Source organism: Somniosus microcephalus, chromosome 6, assembly GCF_052327205.1.
Source record: "Somniosus microcephalus isolate GS21.2 chromosome 6, FLI_Smic_1.0, whole genome shotgun sequence".
Lineage (NCBI taxonomy): Eukaryota > Metazoa > Chordata > Chondrichthyes > Squaliformes > Somniosidae > Somniosus > Somniosus microcephalus.
In genome coordinates, this window is record NC_140992.1 from 277,423,608 (window position 1) to 277,445,325 (window position 21,718).

At 43.0% G+C, this 21,718-nt stretch overlaps 1 protein-coding gene across 1 annotated transcript in view; it reads right to left on the bottom strand.

Annotated features, from left to right (window-relative positions):
- wtip (WT1 interacting protein) overlaps positions 1-21,718 on the bottom strand; it is a 74,069-nt gene that overhangs the window by 20,252 nt on the left and 32,099 nt on the right. Inside the window, exon 3 of the mRNA XM_085991889.1 lies at positions 2,689-2,756. Within this exon, the coding sequence (XP_085848015.1) occupies positions 2,689-2,756 (68 nt within the window). The remainder of the gene's footprint in view (positions 1-2,688; positions 2,757-21,718) is intronic.

The window sequence follows — 21,718 nt, forward strand, 5'->3', positions numbered from 1 at the left end:
TTCAAGACAATTGGTGTGATTTTGTTACAGAAAGAATCCGGGGGCCTGAGGGATAATAATTAGAATTTGCTAACTTCACTGAAAGAAATGCCTCAATCGTATCGTATCAGGGTTGCTTCTGAAATCGATCCCAGTTGTGATAATGGCCATTCTGGCTCCACAACATTTAGATTATTGATGCACATTGACCCATCTCCCAGCAACAACCACACAGGCATTTGGAGAAAGGGAGCTGGTGCCCGAGAAAGATTTCACCACTGATGTCATCCAGCTTATTTAATGAACTATTACCAAATCACTTTGCAATTAAATACATTTAAATCAATAAACCATCGCAGCTTTGTGACATTGAACAACAATTTGCATTTATATAGCGCCTTTAATGTAGTGAAACGTCCCGAGGTGCTTCACAGGAGCGTAAATCAGACCGAATTTGACCCCGAGCCACATAAGGAGATATTAGAACAGGTGGTCAAAGAGGGAGGTTTTAAGGAGCGTCTTAAAGGAGATAAGGGGGCAGAGAGCAATGTTCCCCGGAATTTTTCTTGGTGCCACACGGCCCCTTTAAGGGGCTGCGCGGGCCATTCAAAAAACCGCGCATGCGCAGCTTTTGCATTGAAAAGCCGGCTGCGCGGGTTCCAGGGAGCGCTGCGCGGGTTCCATAAGAACATAAGAAATAGGAGCAGGAGTCGGCCAATCGGCCCCTCGAGCCTGCTCCGCCATTCAATAAGATCATGGCTGATCCAATCTTGGCCTCAACTCCACTTTCCCGCTCTCTCCCCACACCCCTCGACTCCCCTGTAGTTCAATGTCTATCGATCTCCGCCTTGAATATATTTAATGACTTCGCCTCCACAGCTCTCTGGGGAAGAGAATTCCAAAGATTCACGGCCCTCTGAGAGAAGAAATTCCTCCTCATCTCAGTCTTAATGGGCGACCCCTTATTCTGAAACTATGCCCCCTCGTTCTAGATTCCCCCACGAGGGGAAATATCCTCTCAGCATTCACCTTTTTTGGGTTTTTTTCCATTTTGAAGTCATAGTCCTTATTTTTATTTTTCCATTACTAACTTCTAAGTCCGCATTTAGAACGGGAACTGCCCGTGTAAATTTGTCACATCAATGCAGCACCACTAGTGATGAAGGTAACAACGTGACAAGTTTACATAGGCATTTCCATTATAAATGAGGACATAGGGACGCAATGGAAAAAGTTGAAAGGAAATACACACAGATATAAAATCCACACCTTTGCAAGATTGATTTTTAGTAGCTTTGTTGCTGATCATAGGGAGATTGCACTTCTCGCAAAATTACAAACTTATGTTAACAATGTTCTAAAATTCTATATTGAGAATTTATATTCTGGTAGTTCCAATCTAAGCCTTCTCTTTCACTGGTTTTATCCTCAAGATTTCAGCAAAGTCATCTCCAAACCAGGAGGTGGTGTGGGCAGTGTCCACAGTGGTATGTTGGCCTTCATAGCGAGAGGATTCGAGTACAGGAGCAAGGATGTCTTGCTGCAGTTGTACAGGGCCTTGGTGAGACCACACCTTAATTATTGTGTGCAGTTTTGGTCGCCTTATCTGAGGAAGGATGTTCTTGCCATGGAAGGAGTTCAGCGAAGATTCACCAGACTGATACCTGGGATGGCAGGAATGACGTATGAAGAGAGATTGGGTCGATTGGGCTTGTACTCGCTGGAGTTTAGAAGAATGAGAGGGGATCTCATTGAAACTTATAAAATTCTAACAGGACTAGACAGACTAGATGCAGGAAGGATGTTCCCGATGGCGGGGGAGTCCAGAACCAGGGGTCACAGTCTAAGGATAAGGGGTAAGCCATTTAAGACAGAGATGAGGAGGAATTTCTTCACCCAGAGAGTGCTGAACCTGTGGAATTCTCTACCACAGAAGGCAGTTGAGGCCAATTCATTAAATATATTCAACAAGGAGTTAGATATATTTCTTAAGGCTAAAGGGATCAAGGGATATGGGGAGAAAGCAGGGACAGGGTACTGAATTTGGATGATCAGCCATGATCTCATTAAATGGCGGAACAGGCTCGAGGGGCCGAATGGCCTACTCCTGCTCCTATCTTCTATGTTTCTATGAAGTAAAACAGCATGACCTGGCACTGTTTTCTACGATATATGGATCTTGGATCAGCTGATAGCACAGCCAAAATGGCAGACTTTGCTTCCTCTACAGACTGGAAATACTTCAGTGATGCTTTGCCTGGATCTGTCCCGCCTGGAGCTTGAACTTGCTCCAGATCCAGTTCTGCAGGAGGAGTGAATCGAACCCTGGAGCGCTGCGCGGCTGGTTATAGGGAGCATTGGTAGAGAGGCAGAGAGGTGTAGGGAGGGAATTCCAGAGCTTAGGGCCCAGGCCGCTGAAGGCACGGCTGCCAATGGTGGAGCGATGGAAATCGGGGATGCAAAGGAGGCCAGAAGTGGAAGAGCGCAGAGACCTTGGAGGGTTGTAGGGCTGGAGGCAGTTACAGATCTCTCTCTCACTGTCTGATACCCACCAGAACATCACCCCAGAGGGAAACAGCTCAACATGTTCTCTCCCAACGCAGCCCGTGCTCAGAATCCACGACCACAGGGCCGGGCTCGTCTCTCAGATCCAGTGGCCACAGTTATCACACCCTCGCCACTGAAACCAGTGGAGGATCATTAACTCACCAGGAAGTCTTCCTCACAGTACACCTTCCCATTCACATTGTAGAAAGCCTTCCCTCGTAATCGCCTCCCTGTCGGAAAAAGCTCAGCGTTATACAAAGTGAGACAGTTTATTCCGAACATACAGAATTGACGGGCAGGGAAAGATCATCTGCTCCATTGAGCCTGTCTGGGTATTCACTCCCCGCCCGCCCCCCTCGCTGGGGTAACGTCTCACGGTCGCCTTCCAGCAAGTGGCCACTCTCCGAGTGCGAGTCTGCACAGTCAGTGCCGTCAGGCTATTCGACCGTGCAAAGCATCACGACCAAGCCTGGTTCCTGTCCTCACACACACCCACACGTTCCAGGAGGGGGTAGCAATCAGGCCTGAGAATCCTGGGTGATTTTTGGCCTCTTCCCCTAGCCCAGAGGCACGGAGGGCAGTGGTAGCAAACCCTTCTCCTGCTCTGGCCGGGATCAGTTAACCGCAACACCAAGCGGGAATCATACCTGGTCTGTGTAGCTCAGTGTCACATGGGCATTGTATAACAGGAGCTATCAGGGCGGCTCTGCACAAGGTCAGCTAACCCCAGCACCAGTGCTCAGTTCCCAGCTGCTGCAGTCTTGCACACAGTTAAAGAATGGCAAGGGTCTCTCTTTTCCTTCTTCATCCTCTTCACTCCACCCTCCCTGAACGCTTTCGACTTCTCGCCAAGATGCAATTCTACAGGTGCCAGTCACACAACTGGTCAATGTTCCTGACCCTGGACCGTCAGGATCAGCCAGCTATTAGAGCCCGGGGAGGGGTTATCACCGCCGGCTTCGATCCTGCCCACCGCCCCCCCCAGATGTCTGCACATGGACACACTGCAGCAGGTGTCACTGGATATTGAACACTCTGGTTAACTTTTCACCTCCCGAACCCAGGGCAGTATATTTGTATAGAATGACAGCAAGACTTGCATTTCTATAGCGCCTTTCACGACCTCAGGACGTCCCAAAGTGCTTCAAAGGCGCTGAAGTACTTTAAGTGTAGTCACTGCTGTAATGTGGGAAACACGGCAGCCAATGTGCACACAGCAAGCTCCCACAAACAGCAATGTGATAATGACCAGATCATCTGTTTTGGTGATGTTGATTGAGGGATAAATATTGACCAGGACACCGGGGAGAACCCCCTGCTCCTCTTCGAATAGTGTCGTGGGATCTTTTACAAAAAGGATTTAAAGGCACTGGAGAAAGTGCAAAAGAGGATCAGCATAGATTTATGCTTTCAAGTCTCTGGAGTGACTCAGAGTGCGAATGTCCCGACCTCAATCTCATAGAAACATAGAAAAATAGGAGCAGGAGTCGGCCATTCGGCCCTTCGAGCCTGCTCCACCATTCAATATGATCATGGCTGATCCTCTATCTCAATACCATATTCCCGCTCTCTCCCCATACCCCTTGACATGAATCAGTCATTCATGAAAGAAAGACTTATGAAATAATACTGAGCAACCTACGGGTGGCGCTGTCCAGGGAGAGTATAAATACTCGGGCACGGGCCCAGCTTGTGCAGGACATTCTTAACAGGAACTAGTGAAGGACACAACTAGACCTCCATGTTGTAAAACAGTTGATTAAAACTTTGTTTAACGCTTAGACCAAGTGCCTAGTAGTTTTCTTACGACACCCCTTGATGCCTTTTGTGTGCAGAGATTGCTGATGGAACCTGGGACAGTCCAGGTCTGTACACCTCAGATACTCACTGCCTTAACCAGCCCAGCCAACTGCTATGCCTCGGATAGTAAGCTGTTTCTGAGTAAACATGAAAACAAAGGAAATCCCCGCAAACTCCAACACCTGCCCCCTACGTATAACACTCCTGTATATATTATATAATAACACACTGTGTGTTACTGGGTATAACGCTCCTGTATATATTATATAATAACACACCGTGTGTTACTGGGTATAACGCTCCTGTATATATATATATATATATATATATATAATATATACAGGAGTGCGAGTCAGCAGAGAGTGCTGTGAGTTTGGGTAAGTGTGAGAGCTCTTTAATTGTTATTTCTCTTTAAATCATTCTTGATAAGATTACTTAAGCAGTTTAAGTAAAGGGGAAAAGTTAAATATTTGGGATTCTGTTGGTTTAAGAGTAAAACAAGGTTACACTGCAGTAGGAATAAATTGGCACAGCAGGCAGTGGAAACCAGTTTTCTAACCAATCAGCAGGGGTGACTCATTTGGCTGTAAACAAACAAACAGTATAAAAAGACCAGTCCTAGTGCGAGCAAGCACTGAGTGCGAGTCATCAAAGAGTGCTGTGAGTTTGGGTAAGTGTGAGTTTGGGAAAGCGTGAGTTTGGGAAAGTGTGAGTTTGGGTAAGTGGGGTGTTAGGTGCTCTTTTCAAACTTTAACTCTGTGGGTTGTAGTTAATAAGGCCTTTCTGGTGCAGAGTGACTGTTGGTAAACCATTTAACTGGTGTAATTAGAGGGATTGGTTTAATTTAAATCCAATTAATTAAAGGGGATACTAGCATCTAAAATCGGGCAGAGGGTGTCCATAACTAACAATAAAGAATTTAATTAATTACATAGAATGGAGCAGGTGATGTGTTACTGTTGCGAGATGTGGGAGCCGGTGGACCCCATTGAGGCTCACGGTGATTACGTCTGTGACAAGTGTCTGCTGCAACAGGAACTCCAGCTCCGTGTTGATGAGCTGGAGTCTGAGCTTCAGACACTGCGACACATCAGGGAGGGGGAGAAATACCTGGACTCTGTGTTTCAGGAGGTGGTCACACCTATGAAGTTAATTAATTCAGATGTAGCCCATGGTCAGGGACAGGACGGTGTGACTACGAGTGAGGCAGGTACGGGGATCCAGGAGGTAGTGTTGGAGGAGCCGCAGCCCTTGCTCTTGTCCAACAGGTTCGAGGTTCTTACTCCCTGTGGGGACAGGAGCAGGGACTGCAGGGAGGATGAGCAACCTGGCCACAGCACCGTGGAATGGGGGGCCATTCAAGAGGGGGGAGTAAATAGAAATGTTGTAGTGGTAGGGGATAGTATTATTAGGGGGATAGATAGAGTTCTCTGCAGCCGAGAGCGAGAGTCCCGAAGGCTGTGTTGCCTACCCGGTGCCAGGGTTAAGGACATCTCCTCTGGGCTGGAAAGAAACTTGCAGTGGGAGGGGGTGGATCCAGTTATCGTGGTCCATGTTGGTACAAACGACGTAGATAGGACTAGGAAGCCGGTTCTGTTAAAGGAGTATGAGCAGCTAGGGGTCAAATTAAAAAACAGAACCTCAAGGGTAATAATCTCTGGATTATTACCTGAGCCACGAGCGAATTTGGCTAGGACAAATAAAATTAGAGAGTTAAATGCGTGGCTCAAAGACTGGTGTGGGAGAAATGGGTTTTGCTTCCTGGGACACTGGCACCAGTACTGGGGCAGGAGGGAGCTGTTCCGTTGGGACGGGCTTCACTTGGCCAGTGCTGGGACTAGAGTCCTGGCGGATCATATAACTAGGGCTGTAGAGAGGGCTTTAAACTAACTAGTGGGGGGGAGGTTCCGAGAGAGCAAATAATAAAAATGACAACAGAGAAGGTCATAGACTTAGGTAGCAGTGGGGAAATTAAAAACCAGAGCATGTCAGGAAGGGGCAGAAGGTATGGAGTAAAAGGTAAAGTAATAAAAAGGGCAAAAGCAGGAACTAAGTGTCACAAAACATATTTGAAAGTTCTCTATCTGAATGCACGTAACATTCGTAACAAAATAGATGAGTTAATGGCACAAATAACTACATATGGGTATGATCTTGTGGCCATTACAGAAACATGGCTGCAGGGTGACAATGCCTGGGAATTAAACATACCAGGTTATTTAACGATCAGGAAGGACAGGCAGGAAGGAAGGGGAGGTGGGGTGGCTATGTTAATAAAGGAAGGAATCACTGTAATACAGAGAAATGATATTGGGTCAAAAGATCAGGATAATGAAACAGTTTGGGTGGAGATAAGGAATAATAAGGGGAAAAAACACTTATGGGCGTAGTCTATAGGCCTCCGAACAGTTGCAACTCTGTTGGACGGAGTATCAATCAGGAAATAGTTGAGGCTTGTAATAAGGGAACATCTATAATTATGGGGGATTTTAACTATCATATTAATTGGACAAATCAAATTGGGCAGGGCTGCCTTGAGGATGAGTTCATTGAGTGTATTAGGGATGGGTTTCTTGAGCAGTATGTAACTGAACCAACCAGGGGGCAAGCAACCTTAGATCTGGTCCTGTGTAATGAGACAGGATTAATTAAAAATGTCCAAGTAAAGGATCCCCTTGGAATGAGTGACCATAACATGGTTGAATTCCATATTCAATTAGAGGGTGAGAAGGTTGGATCTCAAACAAGTGTGCTAAGTTTGAATAAAGGAGACTATGAAGGTATGAGAGCGGAATTGAGTAGAGTGGATTGGGAAAATAGATTAAAGGGTAAGACGATACATGATCAGTGGTGTACATTTAAGGAGTTATTTTACAACTTCCAAAAAATATATATTCCACTGAGAAGAAAAGGGTGTAAAAGAAAAGACAGCCATCCGTGGCTAAGTAAAGAAATTAAGGATAGTATTCGACTAAAAACAAGGGCATATAAGGTAGCCAAATCTAGTGAGAGGATAGAGGATTGGGAAAACTTTAAAAGACAGCAAAAAATAACAAAAAGATTGATTAAGAAAGGGAAGATAGATTATGAAAGTAAATTAGCAAAAAATATAAAAACAGATAGTAAGAGTTTTTATAGTTATACAAAAAGAAAAAGGGTGGCTAAAGTAAATGTTGCTCCCTTAGAGGATGAGACCGGGAAATTAATGGTGGGAAATATGGAGATGGCAAAAACACTGAATGAATATTTTGTATCAGTCGTTACAGTAGAGGACACTGAGAATATCCCAACACTGGACAAACAGGGGGCTATAGGGGGGGAGGAGCTAAACACGATCAAAATCACTAAGGAAGTGGTACTCGGTAAAATAATGGGACTCAAGGCGGATAAATCACCTGGACCTGATGGCTTACATCCTAGGGTCTTGAGGGAAGTGGCGGTAGGGATTGTGGATGCATTAGTAATAATTTTCCAAAACTCCCTGGACTCAGCAAAGGTCTCGGCAGACTGGAAAACTGCTAATGTAACACCCTTATTTAAAAAGGGCAGTAGACAGAAGGCTGGAAACTATAGACCGGTTAGCCGAACATCTGTGGTAGGTAAAATTTTGGAGTCCATTATTAAGGAGACAGTAACAGGACTTTTGGATAATCATAATTTAATAGGACAAAGTCAGCATGGTTTTATGAAGGGGAAGTCATGTTTGACAAATTTGCTGGAGTTCTTTGAGGAAGTAACATATAGGGTGGATAAAGGGGAACCAGTGGACGTAGTGTATTTAGACTTCCAAAAGGCATTTGACAAGGTGCCACACGAAAGATTATTGCTTAAGATAAAAAATCACGGGATTGGGGGTAATATTCTGGCATGGATAGAGGATTGGCTATCTAACAGAAGGCAGAGAGTTGGGATAAATGGTTCATTCTCAGACTGGCAATCAGTAACTAGTGGTGTTCCGCAGGGGTCAGTGCTGGGTCCCCAACTCTTTACAATCTATATTAACGATTTGGAGGAGGGGACCGAGTGTAACATATCAAAGTTTGCAGATGATACTAAGATGGGAGGGAAAGTAGTGAGCGAGGAGGACATAAAAAACCTGCAAGGGGACATAGACAGGCTAAGTAAATGGGCAGAGATTTGGCAGATGGAATACAATACTGGAAAGTGTGAGGTTATGCACTTTGGCAGGAAAAATCGTAGAGCAAGTTATTATCTTAATGGCAAGAAACTGCAAAGTACTGAAGTACAAAGGGATCTGGGGGTCCTGGTGCACAAAACTCAAAAGGTTAGTATGCAGGTGCAGCAAGTGATTAAGAAGGCCAATGGAATGTTGGCTTTCATTGCTAGGGGGATGGAATATAAAAATAGGGAGGTATTGCTTCAATTGTACAAGGTATTGGTGAGACCGCACCTGGAATACTGCATACAGTTTTGGTGTCCATATTTAAGAAAAGACATACTTGCTCTCGAGTCAGTACAAAGAAGGTTCACTCGGTTAATCCCGGGGATGAGGGGATGGACATATGAGGAGAGGTTGAGTAGATTGGGACTCTACTCATTGGAGTTCAGAAGAATGAGAAGCGATCTTATTGAAACATATAAGATTGTGAAGGGGTTGGATCGGGTGGATGCGGGGAGGATGTTCCCGATGATGGGTGAAACTAGAACTAGGGGGCAAAGTCTTAGAATAAGGGGCTGCTCTTTCAAAACTGAGATGAGGAGGAACTACTTCACTCAGAGGGTGGTAGGTCCATGGAATATGCTGCCCCAAAAAGCTGTAGAAGCTACATCATTACATAAATTTAAAACAGAAATAGACAGTTTCCTAGAAGTAAAGGGAATTAAGGGTTACGGGGAGCGGGCAGGAATTTGGACATGAGTCTAGGTTCGGATCGGACATGGCCCTGTGGGTAGCGGAGCGGGCCCAGGGGCCGTGTAGCCTGATCCTGCTCCTATTTCGTGTGTCTAATTCTGTTAGATTCAGGAGATGGTTCTGTGATAGTAGATTGGCGGTTAGGATCAGATCAGCCATGATCTTATTGAATGGCGGAGCAGGCTCGAGGGGCCGATTGGCCTACTCCTGCTCCTATTTCTTATGTTCTTATGTTCTTATAATAACACCCCGTGTGTTACTGGGTATAACGCTCCTGTATATATTATATAACAACACCCCGTGTTACTGGGTATAACACTCTGTATATATTATATAATAACACCCCGTGTTACTGGGTATAACACTCTGTATATATATTATATAATAACACCCCGTGTTACTGGGTATAACGCTCCTGTATATATTATATAATAACACCCCGTGTTACTGGGTATAACGCTCTGTATATATTATATAACAACACACCGTGTTACTGGGTATAACACTCTGTATATATTATATAATAACACCCCGTGTGACTGGGTATAACGCTCTGTATATATTATATAACAACACCCCGTGTTACTGGGTATAACACTCTGTATATATTATATAATAACACCCCGTGTTACTGGGTATAACGCTCCTGTACATATTATATAATAACACCCCGTGTTACTGGGTATAACACTCTGTATATATTATATAATAACACCCCGTGTTACTGGGTATAACGCTCCTGTATATATTATATAACACCCCGTGTTACTGGGTATAACACTCTGTATATATTATATAATAACACCCCGTGTTACTGGGTATAACACTCTGTATATATTATATAACAACACACCGTGTTACTGGGTATAACGCTTCTGTATATATTATATTATAACACCCCGTGTTACTGGGTATAACGCTCCTGTATATATTATATAATAACACCCCGTGTTACTGGGTATAACGCTCCTGTATATATTATATAATAACACCCCGTGTTACTGGGTATAACACTCTGTATATATTATATAATAACACCCCGTGTTACTGGGTATAACGCTCCTGTATATATTATATAACAACACCCCGTGTTACTGGGTATAACACTCTGTATATATTATATAATAACACCCCGTGTTACTGGGTATAACGCTCCTGTATATATTATATAATAACACCCCGTGTTACTGGGTATAACGCTCTGTATATATTATATAACAACACACCGTGTTACTGGGTATAACACTCTGTATATAATATATAATAACACCCCGTGTTACTGGGTATAACACTCTGTATATATTATATAATAACACCCCGTGTTACTGGGTATAACACTCTGTATACATTATATAATAACACCCCGTGTTACTGGGTATAACACTCTGTATACATTATATAATAACACCCCGTGTTACTGGGTATAACACTCTGTATATATTATATAATAACACCCCGTGTTACTGGGTATAACACTCTGTATATATTATATAATAACACCCCGTGTTACTGGGTATAACACTCTGTATATATTATATAATAACACACCGTGTGTTACTAGGTATAACGCTCTGTATATATTATATAATAACACCCCGTGTTACTGGGTATAACACTCTGTATACATTATATAATAACACCCCGTGTTACTGGGTATAACACTCTGTATATATTATATAATAACACCCCGTGTTACTGGGTATAACGCTCCTGTATATATTATATAATAACACCCCGTGTTACTGGGTATAACGCTCTGTATATATTATATAATAACACCCCGTGTTACTGGGTATAACGCTCCTGTATATATTATATAATAACACTCCGTGTTACTGGGTATAACGCTCCTGTATATATTATATAACACCCCGTGTTACTGGGTATAACACTCTGTATATATTATATAACAACACCCCGTGTTACTGGGTATAACGCTCTGTATATATTATATAATAACACCCCGTGTTACTGGGTATAACGCTCTGTATATATTATATAATAACACCCCGTGTTACTGGGTATAACGCTCCTGTATATATTATATAATAACACCCCGTGTTACTGGGTATAACGCTCTGTATATATTATATAACACCCCGTGTTACTGGGTATAACACTCTGTATATATTATATAACAACACCCCGTGTTACTGGGTATAACGCTTCTGTATATATTATATTATAACACCCCGTGTTACTGGGTATAACGCTCCTGTATATATTATATAATAACACCCCGTGTTACTGGGTATAACGCTCCTGTATATATTATATAATAACACCCCGTGTTACTGGGTATAACACTCTGTATATATTATATAATAACACCCCGTGTTACTGGGTATAACGCTCCTGTATATATTATATAACAACACCCCGTGTTACTGGGTATAACACTCTGTATATATTATATAATAACACCCCGTGTTACTGGGTATAACACTCTGTATATATTATATAACAACACACCGTGTTACTGGGTATAACGCTTCTGTATATATTATATTATAACACCCCGTGTTACTGGGTATAACGCTCCTGTATATATTATATAATAACACCCCGTGTTACTGGGTATAACGCTCCTGTATATATTATATAATAACACCCCGTGTTACTGGGTATAACACTCTGTATATATTATATAATAACACCCCGTGTTACTGGGTATAACGCTCCTGTATATATTATATAACAACACCCCGTGTTACTGGGTATAACACTCTGTATATATTATATAATAACACCCCGTGTTACTGGGTATAACGCTCCTGTATATATTATATAATAACACCCCGTGTTACTGGGTATAACGCTCTGTATATATTATATAACAACACACCGTGTTACTGGGTATAACACTCTGTATATAATATATAATAACACCCCGTGTTACTGGGTATAACACTCTGTATATATTATATAATAACACCCCGTGTTACTGGGTATAACACTCTGTATACATTATATAATAACACCCCGTGTTACTGGGTATAACACTCTGTATACATTATATAATAACACCCCGTGTTACTGGGTATAACACTCTGTATATATTATATAATAACACCCCGTGTTACTGGGTATAACACTCTGTATATATTATATAATAACACCCCGTGTTACTGGGTATAACACTCTGTATATATTATATAATAACACACCGTGTGTTACTGGGTATAACGCTCTGTATATATTATATAATAACACCCCGTGTTACTGGGTATAACACTCTGTATACATTATATAATAACACCCCGTGTTACTGGGTATAACACTCTGTATATATTATATAATAACACCCCGTGTTACTGGGTATAACGCTCCTGTATATATTATATAATAACACCCCGTGTTACTGGGTATAACGCTCTGTATATATTATATAATAACACCCCGTGTTACTGGGTATAACGCTCCTGTATATATTATATAATAACACTCCGTGTTACTGGGTATAACGCTCCTGTATATATTATATAACACCCCGTGTTACTGGGTATAACACTCTGTATATATTATATAACAACACCCCGTGTTACTGGGTATAACGCTCTGTATATATTATATAATAACACCCCGTGTTACTGGGTATAACGCTCTGTATATATTATATAATAACACCCCGTGTTACTGGGTATAACGCTCCTGTATATATTATATAATAACACCCCGTGTTACTGGGTATAACGCTCTGTATATATTATATAACACCCCGTGTTACTGGGTATAACACTCTGTATATATTATATAACACCCCGTGTTACTGGGTATAACGCTTCTGTATATATTATATTATAACACCCCGTGTTACTGGGTATAACGCTCCTGTATATATTATATAATAACACCCCGTGTTACTGGGTATAACGCTCCTGTATATATTATATAATAACACCCCGTGTTACTGGGTATAACGCTCTGTATATATTATATAATAACACCCCGTGTTACTGGGTATAACGCTCCTGTATATATTATATAATAACACCCCGTGTTACTGGGTATAACGCTCCTGTATATATTATATAATAACACCCCGTGTTACTGGGTATAACGCTCCTGTATATATTATATAATAACACCCCGTGTTACTGGGTATAACGCTCCTGTATATATTATATAATAACACACCGTGTTACTGGGTATAACGCTCCTGTATATATTATATAATAACACCCCGTGTTACTGGGTATAACGCTCCTGTATACATTATATAATAACACACCGTGTTACTGGGTATAACGCTCCTGTATATATTATATAATAACACCCCGTGTTACTGGGTATAACACTCTGTATATATTATATAATAACACCCCGTGTTACTGGGTATAACGCTCCTGTATATATTATATAATAACACCCCGTGTTACTGGGTATAACGCTCCTGTATATATTATATAATAACACCCCGTGTTACTGGGTATAACGCTCCTGTATATATTATATAACAACACACCGTGTTACTGGGTATAACGCTCCTGTATTTATTATATAATAACACCCCGTGTTACTGGGTATAACACTCTGTATATATTATATAATAACACCCCATGTTACTGGGTATAACACTCTGTATATATTATATAATAACACCCCGTGTTACTGGGTATAACACTCTGTATATATTATATAATAACACCCCGTGTTACTGGGTATAACACTCTGTATATATTATATAATAACACCCCGTGTTACTGGGTATAACACTCTGTATATAATAACACCCCGTGTTACTGGGTATAACACTCTGTATATAATATATAATAACACCCCGTGTTACTGGGTATAACACTCTGTATATATTATATAATAACACCCCGTGTTACTGGGTATAACACTCTGTATATATTATATAATAACACCCCGTGTTACTGGGTATAACACTCTGTATACATTATATAACACCCCGTGTTACTGGGTATAACACTCTGTATATATTATATAATAACACCCCGTGTTACTGGGTATAACACTCTGTATATATTATATAATAACACCCCGTGTTACTGGGTATAACACTCTGTATATATTATATAATAACACACCGTGTGTTACTGGGTATAACGCTCTGTATATATTATATAATAACACCCCGTGTTACTGGGTATAACACTCTGTATATATTATATAATAACACCCCGTGTTACTGGGTATAACACTCTGTATATATTATATAATAACACCCCGTGTTACTGGGTATAACGCTCCTGTATATATTATATAATAACACCCCGTGTTACTGGGTATAACGCTCTGTATATATTATATAATAACACCCCGTGTTACTGGGTATAACGCTCCTGTATATATTATATAATAACACTCCGTGTTACTGGGTATAACGCTCCTGTATATATTATATAACACCCCGTGTTACTGGGTATAACACTCTGTATATATTATACATAGATACATAGAGATAGGAACAGGAGTAGGCCATTCGGCCCTTCGAGCCTGCTCCGCCATTCAATGAGATCATGGCTGATCTTCGTCTGAGATCATAGCTGATCTTACCAGTTCAGTACCCCGTCCCCGCCTTTTCTCCGTAACCCTTAATCCCCTTAGCCTTCAGAAATATATCCAATTCTCTCTTGAAAATATTTATTGAATTAGCCTTCGCAGCCCTCTGTGGCAGGGAATTCCACAGGCTCACCACTCTTTGAGTGAAGAAATTCTTCCTCATCTCTGTTTTAAATGATTTGCCCGCTATTTTTAGACTGTGGCCCCTGGTTCTGTGCTCCCCGGCCATTGGAAACATTCTCTCTGAATTCAGCCTGTCCAGGCCTGCCATAATTTTATATGTTTCGATGAGATCCCCTCTCAATCTTCTAAACTCCAGTGAGTACAAGCCCAAACTATTTAATCTCTCTTCGTAGGTCATTCCCGCCATTCCAGGTATCAGCCTGGTGAATCGCCGTTGCACTCTTTCCATGGCAAGAACATCCTTCCGCAGATGGGGCGACCAAAACTGTACACAATACTCCAGATGCGGTCTCACCAGCACCTTGTACAGCTGTAGTAAGGTATCCCTATTCCTATACTCGAACCCCCTTGATATGAAGGCCAACATACTATTTGCCTTCTTAATCGCCTGTTGCACCTGCATGCTCTCCTTCAGTGACTGGTGCACAAGAACACCCAGGTCCCTCTGCACTTCCCCATCTCCCAATCTATTGCCATTTAGATAATAATCTACCCTCCTGTTTTTACCCCCAAAGTGGATAACCTCGCATTTATCCACATTATAGTGCATCTGCCACGTATCCGCCCATTCCCCCAACCTGTCCAAATCGCACTGTAGCCTCCTGACATCCTCATCAGAGCCCACCCCTCCTCCTAGTTTAGTGTCGTCAGCGAATTTGGAAATATTGCATCCAATTCCCTGATCCAGATCATTTATATATATTGTGAACAGCTGGGGTCCCAGGACAGATCCTTGCGGCACCCCGCTGGTCACTGCCTGCCACTCCGAAAACGAGCCGTTTATTCCAACTCTCTGTTTTCTATCCGCCAGCCAGTTCTCTATCCACGTTAATACTTTGCCCCCAATCCCATGAGCCTTAATTTTGCATGATAATCTTTTGTGTGGAACCTTATCGAAGGCTTTCTGGAAGTCAAGGTACACCACATCCACTGGCTCTCCCCCATCTATTTTACCAGTTACTTCCTCAAAAAATTCCAGCAGATTAGTCAAACACGATTTACCCTTTGTAAATCCATGTTGACTCTGTCCGATCCTTTCCCCATTTGTCAAGTGCTCCGCTATTTTATCCTTAATAATGGACTCTAGCATTCTGCCCACAACCGATGTAAGGCTTACTGGTCTATAATTCCCTGCTTTCTCTCTACCCCCCTTTTTAAATATTGGGGTAACATTAGCTACCCTCCAATCCACGGGTACTGTTCCCGAGTCAATGGAGTTCCGGAAGATGATCCTTAGAGCATCTGCTATCTCCAGGGCCACCTCCTTAAGTACCCTAGGATGTAGTTTATCAGGCCCCGGGGATTTGTCGGCCTTCAGTCCCCTCAACTTACCCAACACCATATCCCTAGAGATACTAATTTCTGTCAGCTCCTCCCTCTCATTAGTCCCTATGTTTGCCGATATTCCTGGGAGGTTATTTGTGTCCTCCCTTGTGAATACAGAACCAAAGTATGAGTTTAATTGGTCTGCCATTTCCTTATTCTCCATTATACATTCTCCCGAATCGGACTGCAAGGGACCGACTTGGGATTTTACCAGTCTTTTCCTCCTGATATACCGATAAAAGCTTTTGCAGTCTGTCTTTATGTTTGCTGCAAGTTTACTTTCGTATTCTATTTTCCCCTTCCTGATTAATCCCTTTGTCCTCTTTTGCTGTATCCTGTACTGCCCCCAATCTTCCGGTCTGGTGCTTTTTTTTGCCAGTTGATATGCCCTTTTTTTTGATTTTATGCTGTCCCTAATTTCCCTCGTTATCCACGGTTGAGTCACCTTTTTAGGTTTATTTTTATGCCAAACCGGTATAAACATGTTCTGGAATTCTTCCATTCTATCTTTGAATGCTTGCCATTGTCTATCCACTGTCAATCCCCCCAGAAACACCACCCAATCAATCTTACCCAATTCCCGTCTCATACCCTCGTAATTCCCTTAATTTAAGTTCTGGACCTTAGTCTCTGATTCAATTTCCTCACTCTCCATCTCGACTGAGAGCTCGATCATATTATGATCGCTCTGACCCAAGGGGCCTCGTACAAGAAGATTGCTGATAAGTCCCTTCTCATTGCACAATACCCAGTCTAAAATGGCCTGATCTCGAGTCGGCTCCTCGACATATTGGTCCAGATAACCGTCCCGAAAACATTCCAGGAATTCCTCCTCCTCAGAATTTTTTTTTTTTACTAATTTGGGTAGTCCAATCAATATGTAAATTAAAGTCACCCATGATGACAGCTGTGCTCCTAACAACACCCCGTGTTACTGGGTATAACGCTCCTGTATATATTATATAATAACACCCCGTGTTACTGGGTATAACGCTCTGTATATATTATATAACAACACCCCATGTTACTGGGTATAACGCTCTGTATATATTATATAATAACACCCCGTGTTACTGGGTATAACGCTCTGTATATATTATATAATAACACCCCGTGTTACTGGGTATAACGCTCCTGTATATATTATATAATAACACCCCGTGTTACTGGGTATAACGCTCTGTATATATTATATAACAACACACCGTGTTACTGGGTATAACACTCTGTATATATTATATAATAACACCCCGTGTTACTGGGTATAACGATCCTGTATATATTATATAATAACACCCCGTGTGACTGGGTATAACGCTCTGTATATATTATATAACAACACCCCGTGTTACTGGGTATAACACTCTGTATATATTATATAATAACACCCCGTGTTACTGGGTATAACGCTCCTGTATATATTATATAATAACACCCCGTGTTACTGGGTATAACGCTCTGTATATATTATATAATAACACCCCGTGTTACTGGGTATAACGCTCCTGTATATATTATATAACACCCCGTGATACTGGGTATAACACTCTGTATATATTATATAACACCCCGTGTTACTGGGTATAACACTCTGTATATATTATATAACAACACCCCGTGTTACTGGGTATAACGCTTCTGTATATATTATATTATAACACCCCGTGTTACTGGGTATAACGCTCCTGTATATATTATATAATAACACCCCGTGTTACTGGGTATAACGCTCCTGTATATATTATATAATAACACCCCGTGTTACTGGGTATAACACTCTGTATATATTATATAATAACACCCCGTGTTACTGGGTATAACGCTCCTGTATATATTATATAATAACACCCCGTGTTACTGGGTATAACGCTCTGTATATATTATATAACAACACCCCGTGTTACTGGGTATAACGCTCTGTATATATTATATAATAACACCCCGTGTTACTGGGTATAGCGCTCTGTATATATTATATAATAACACCCCGTGTTACTGGGTATAACGCTCTGTATATATTATATAATAACACCCCGTGTTACTGGGTATAGCGCTCTGTATATATTATATAATAACACCCCGTGTTACTGGGTATAACGCTCTGTATATATTATATAATAACACCCCGTGTTACTGGGTATAACGCTCTGTATATATTATATAATAACACCCCGTGTTACTGGGTATAACACTCTGTATATATTATATAATAACACCCCGTGTTACTGGGTATAACACTCCTGTATATATTATATAATAACACCCCGTGTTACTGGGTATAACACTCTGTATATATTATATAATAACACCCCGTGTTACTGGGTATAACGCTCCTGTATATATTATATAATAACGCCCCGTGTTACTGGGTATAACGCTCCTGTATATATTATATAATAACACCCCGTGTTACTGGGTATAACACTCTGTATATATTATATAATAACACCCCGTGTTACTGGGTATAACACTCTGTATATATTATATAATAACACCCCGTGTGTTACTGTGTATCTGAGAAACTGTCTCCAGTGGCAGGAGGGTCAGTAACCAGAGGACACAGGTTTAAGATAATTGACAAAGGAACTGGGGGGAGTAAGGAGAATTTTGTTTTTATCTGTCGTTGTGATCTGGAATGCGCTGCCTGAAAGCGTGGTGGAAGCAGATTCAATAGTAACTTTCAAAAGGGAATTGGATCAATACTTGAAGGGGAAAAATCTGCAGGGCTGTGGGGAAAGAGCGGGAGGAGTGTGTTCAATGGGATAGGTCTTCAAAGAGCCAGACTTGATGGGCCGAATGGCCTCCTTCGGTGCTGTAAGATTTATGATTTTATTAATGAATTGTTCCCGACACCTGAACCAGAGGGAATACTCTTTCCCAATTCAGTCTATCAGAATCCTTCACTGTTTTAAAAATCTCCATCTAATCTCCTCACCCTTCTCTACTCCAGTGGGAATAGTCCCAGAATCTCTGGTCTCTCCTCATAACTATTGTTTCCCATCCTGGTAAATCTACGCTCTACATAATAGGGAGCCTAAAACTAGTGTGCGGGGTGTGCGTGTGTTGCTGTGTCTATGTTTGCGTGTCTGTGTTCGCGTTTCTGTGCATGTGTGCACACAAGCTTGTCTTAACATGAAAAATCGGGACATGGGAGAGATGCCAAGTTCTGGTGTCCGTGGAACTGTCCCCCAGCGAGAGTCGGTGCGCTCAGGGAGGAGAGAATTCCGGTGAAAGGGAGGAGGTGAGGATTAGTCCCACAGGAGTCAGTCCCATTTCCAGAACCCCGGGTACAGACACGGTTTGTGTTCCACACGGGCTCAACCAGCGCCCGCCCCGTTATCTCAACCAGCGACACCGATTGCACAAGGTCTCTCGCCCCCCCGAACTGGACAAGGACACGGAGCAACTGGACTCGTGGACTGGTGAATGATTGACAGCAGTGAGCAGAGAGAGGAACAGGAGGAAGCCATTCAGTCCCTCTAGCCTGTTCTTTTAGATTATGGCTGAAATGCAACACAGAGAGAGAGAACAAAAAGAGAAAGGTCAAAAAGTACCTTAAATAGGACATCGCCCTCTCAAGAGGGTTTACTCTTTGAACTGGAGAAAGGGATTGTTTCCACCAATGACTCTGGGGAACGGGTGTAGCAGAAAGATTCCAAGCTTGATCTCCCGGTCCCTGCTGGGACAGCACTAGGCAATAGGGACGGTACAATTAGCCTCAGCACCCCTGAACCGGGGGTGTCGGGGAGGGAGTGACTATCGAGTCACTTCTGCTGGAGGGTCCGTGTATTGTGCACAGTTCTGGTCTCCATATTATAAAAAGGATACAGAGGCACTGGAAAATGTGCAATACAGATTGGCAAGGATGATCCCAGAAGTGAGAGGTTATAACTATCAGGAAAGACTGAACAGGCTGGGGCTCTTTTCTCTGGAAAAGAGAAGGCTGAGGGGCGACCTGATCGAGGTCTTTAAAATGATGAAAGGGTTTGATAGGGTAGACGGAGACAAGATGTTTCCACTTGTGGGGAGACCAGAACTAGAGGCCATAAATATAAGATAGTCACTAATAAATCAAATAGGCAATTCAGGAGAAACTTCTTTATCCAGAGAGTGGTGAGAATGTGGAACTCGCTGCCACAGGGAGTGGTTGAGGCGAATAGTATAGATACATTTAAGGGGAAGCTGGATAAACACAAGAGGGAGAAAGGAATAGGAGGATATGTTGATAGGGTGTAAATTCTATGCATATGGGAGTCAGGTTAGGGGAGGGTTGGGCTCAGCTCTGATGCCCTCGTTACTAAATAGTCAGCTGCCGGTGTCCGTGGAAGGAATCGGAGTCTTCAGGAGAGATGGGGAGGAAGTGGGAGGGAACTGCACACTTACACTGCCACACATTCAGTGGCTCCAGCTCAGCAACTAAAGGGTTAAAGCTGGTCAGACGTGCTCACTAACACAAACAGAACACAGTCCGATTGGAGCAGGAGGCCAGCCCCCAGGTTAACCTTCAATCTCTCCGTCCTCACAGCTCACATTCCCCCGCCCGCACAAATTCGGCTTTTTACCTAGGAGCGCGCGCAGACAGAGGCGCAGGCAGGTGCAGACAGACAGAGACGCAGGCAGGAGCAGACAGACAGAGGCACAGGCAGACAGAGACGCAGGCAGGAGCAGGCAGACAGAGACGCAGGCAGGAGCAGACAGACAGAGACGCAGGCAGGAGCAGACAGACAGAGACGCAGGCAGCAGCAGAGACAGAGATGCAGGCAGGAGCAGACAGACAGAGACGCAGGCAGGAGCAGACAGACAGAGACGCAGGCAGGAGCAGAGACAGAGAAACAGGCAGGAGCAGACAGACAGAGACGCAGGCAGGAGCAGACAGACAGAGACACAGGCAGGAGCAGACAGACAGAGACGCAGGCAGGAGCAGACAGACAGAGACGCAGGCAGCAGCAGACAGACAGAGACGCAGGCAGGAGCAAACAGACAGAGATGCAGGCAGACACAGACAGGCAGAGACGCAGGCAGACACAGACAGACAGAGACACAGGCAAGCAAACAGAGACGCAGGCAGATGCAGACAGACAGAGACGCAGGCAGACACAGACAGACAGAGACGCAGGCAGACACAGACAGACAGAGACGCAGGCAGATACAGACAGACAGAGGCACAGGCAGACAGAGACACAGGCAGGCGCAGACAGAGAGGCGCAGACGCAGGCAGCCACATGCAGACGCAGACAGAGACGCAGACAGACAGACGCAGACAGAGGCACAGGCAGACAGAGACGCAGGCAGGCACAGACAGAGGGGTGCAGACGGAGACAGACACAGGCGCAGATGCTGAAACAGTGCCCCACTGGTCTGGGGTTGACTGTTGCAGCCTCCAGTAACTCCAGATTGGACACATTATTGGAACTGAATCGAATTTTCGACTCATTTCACCTGGAGTAACCCCCACCCCAGAACGTTACATAGAATTACACA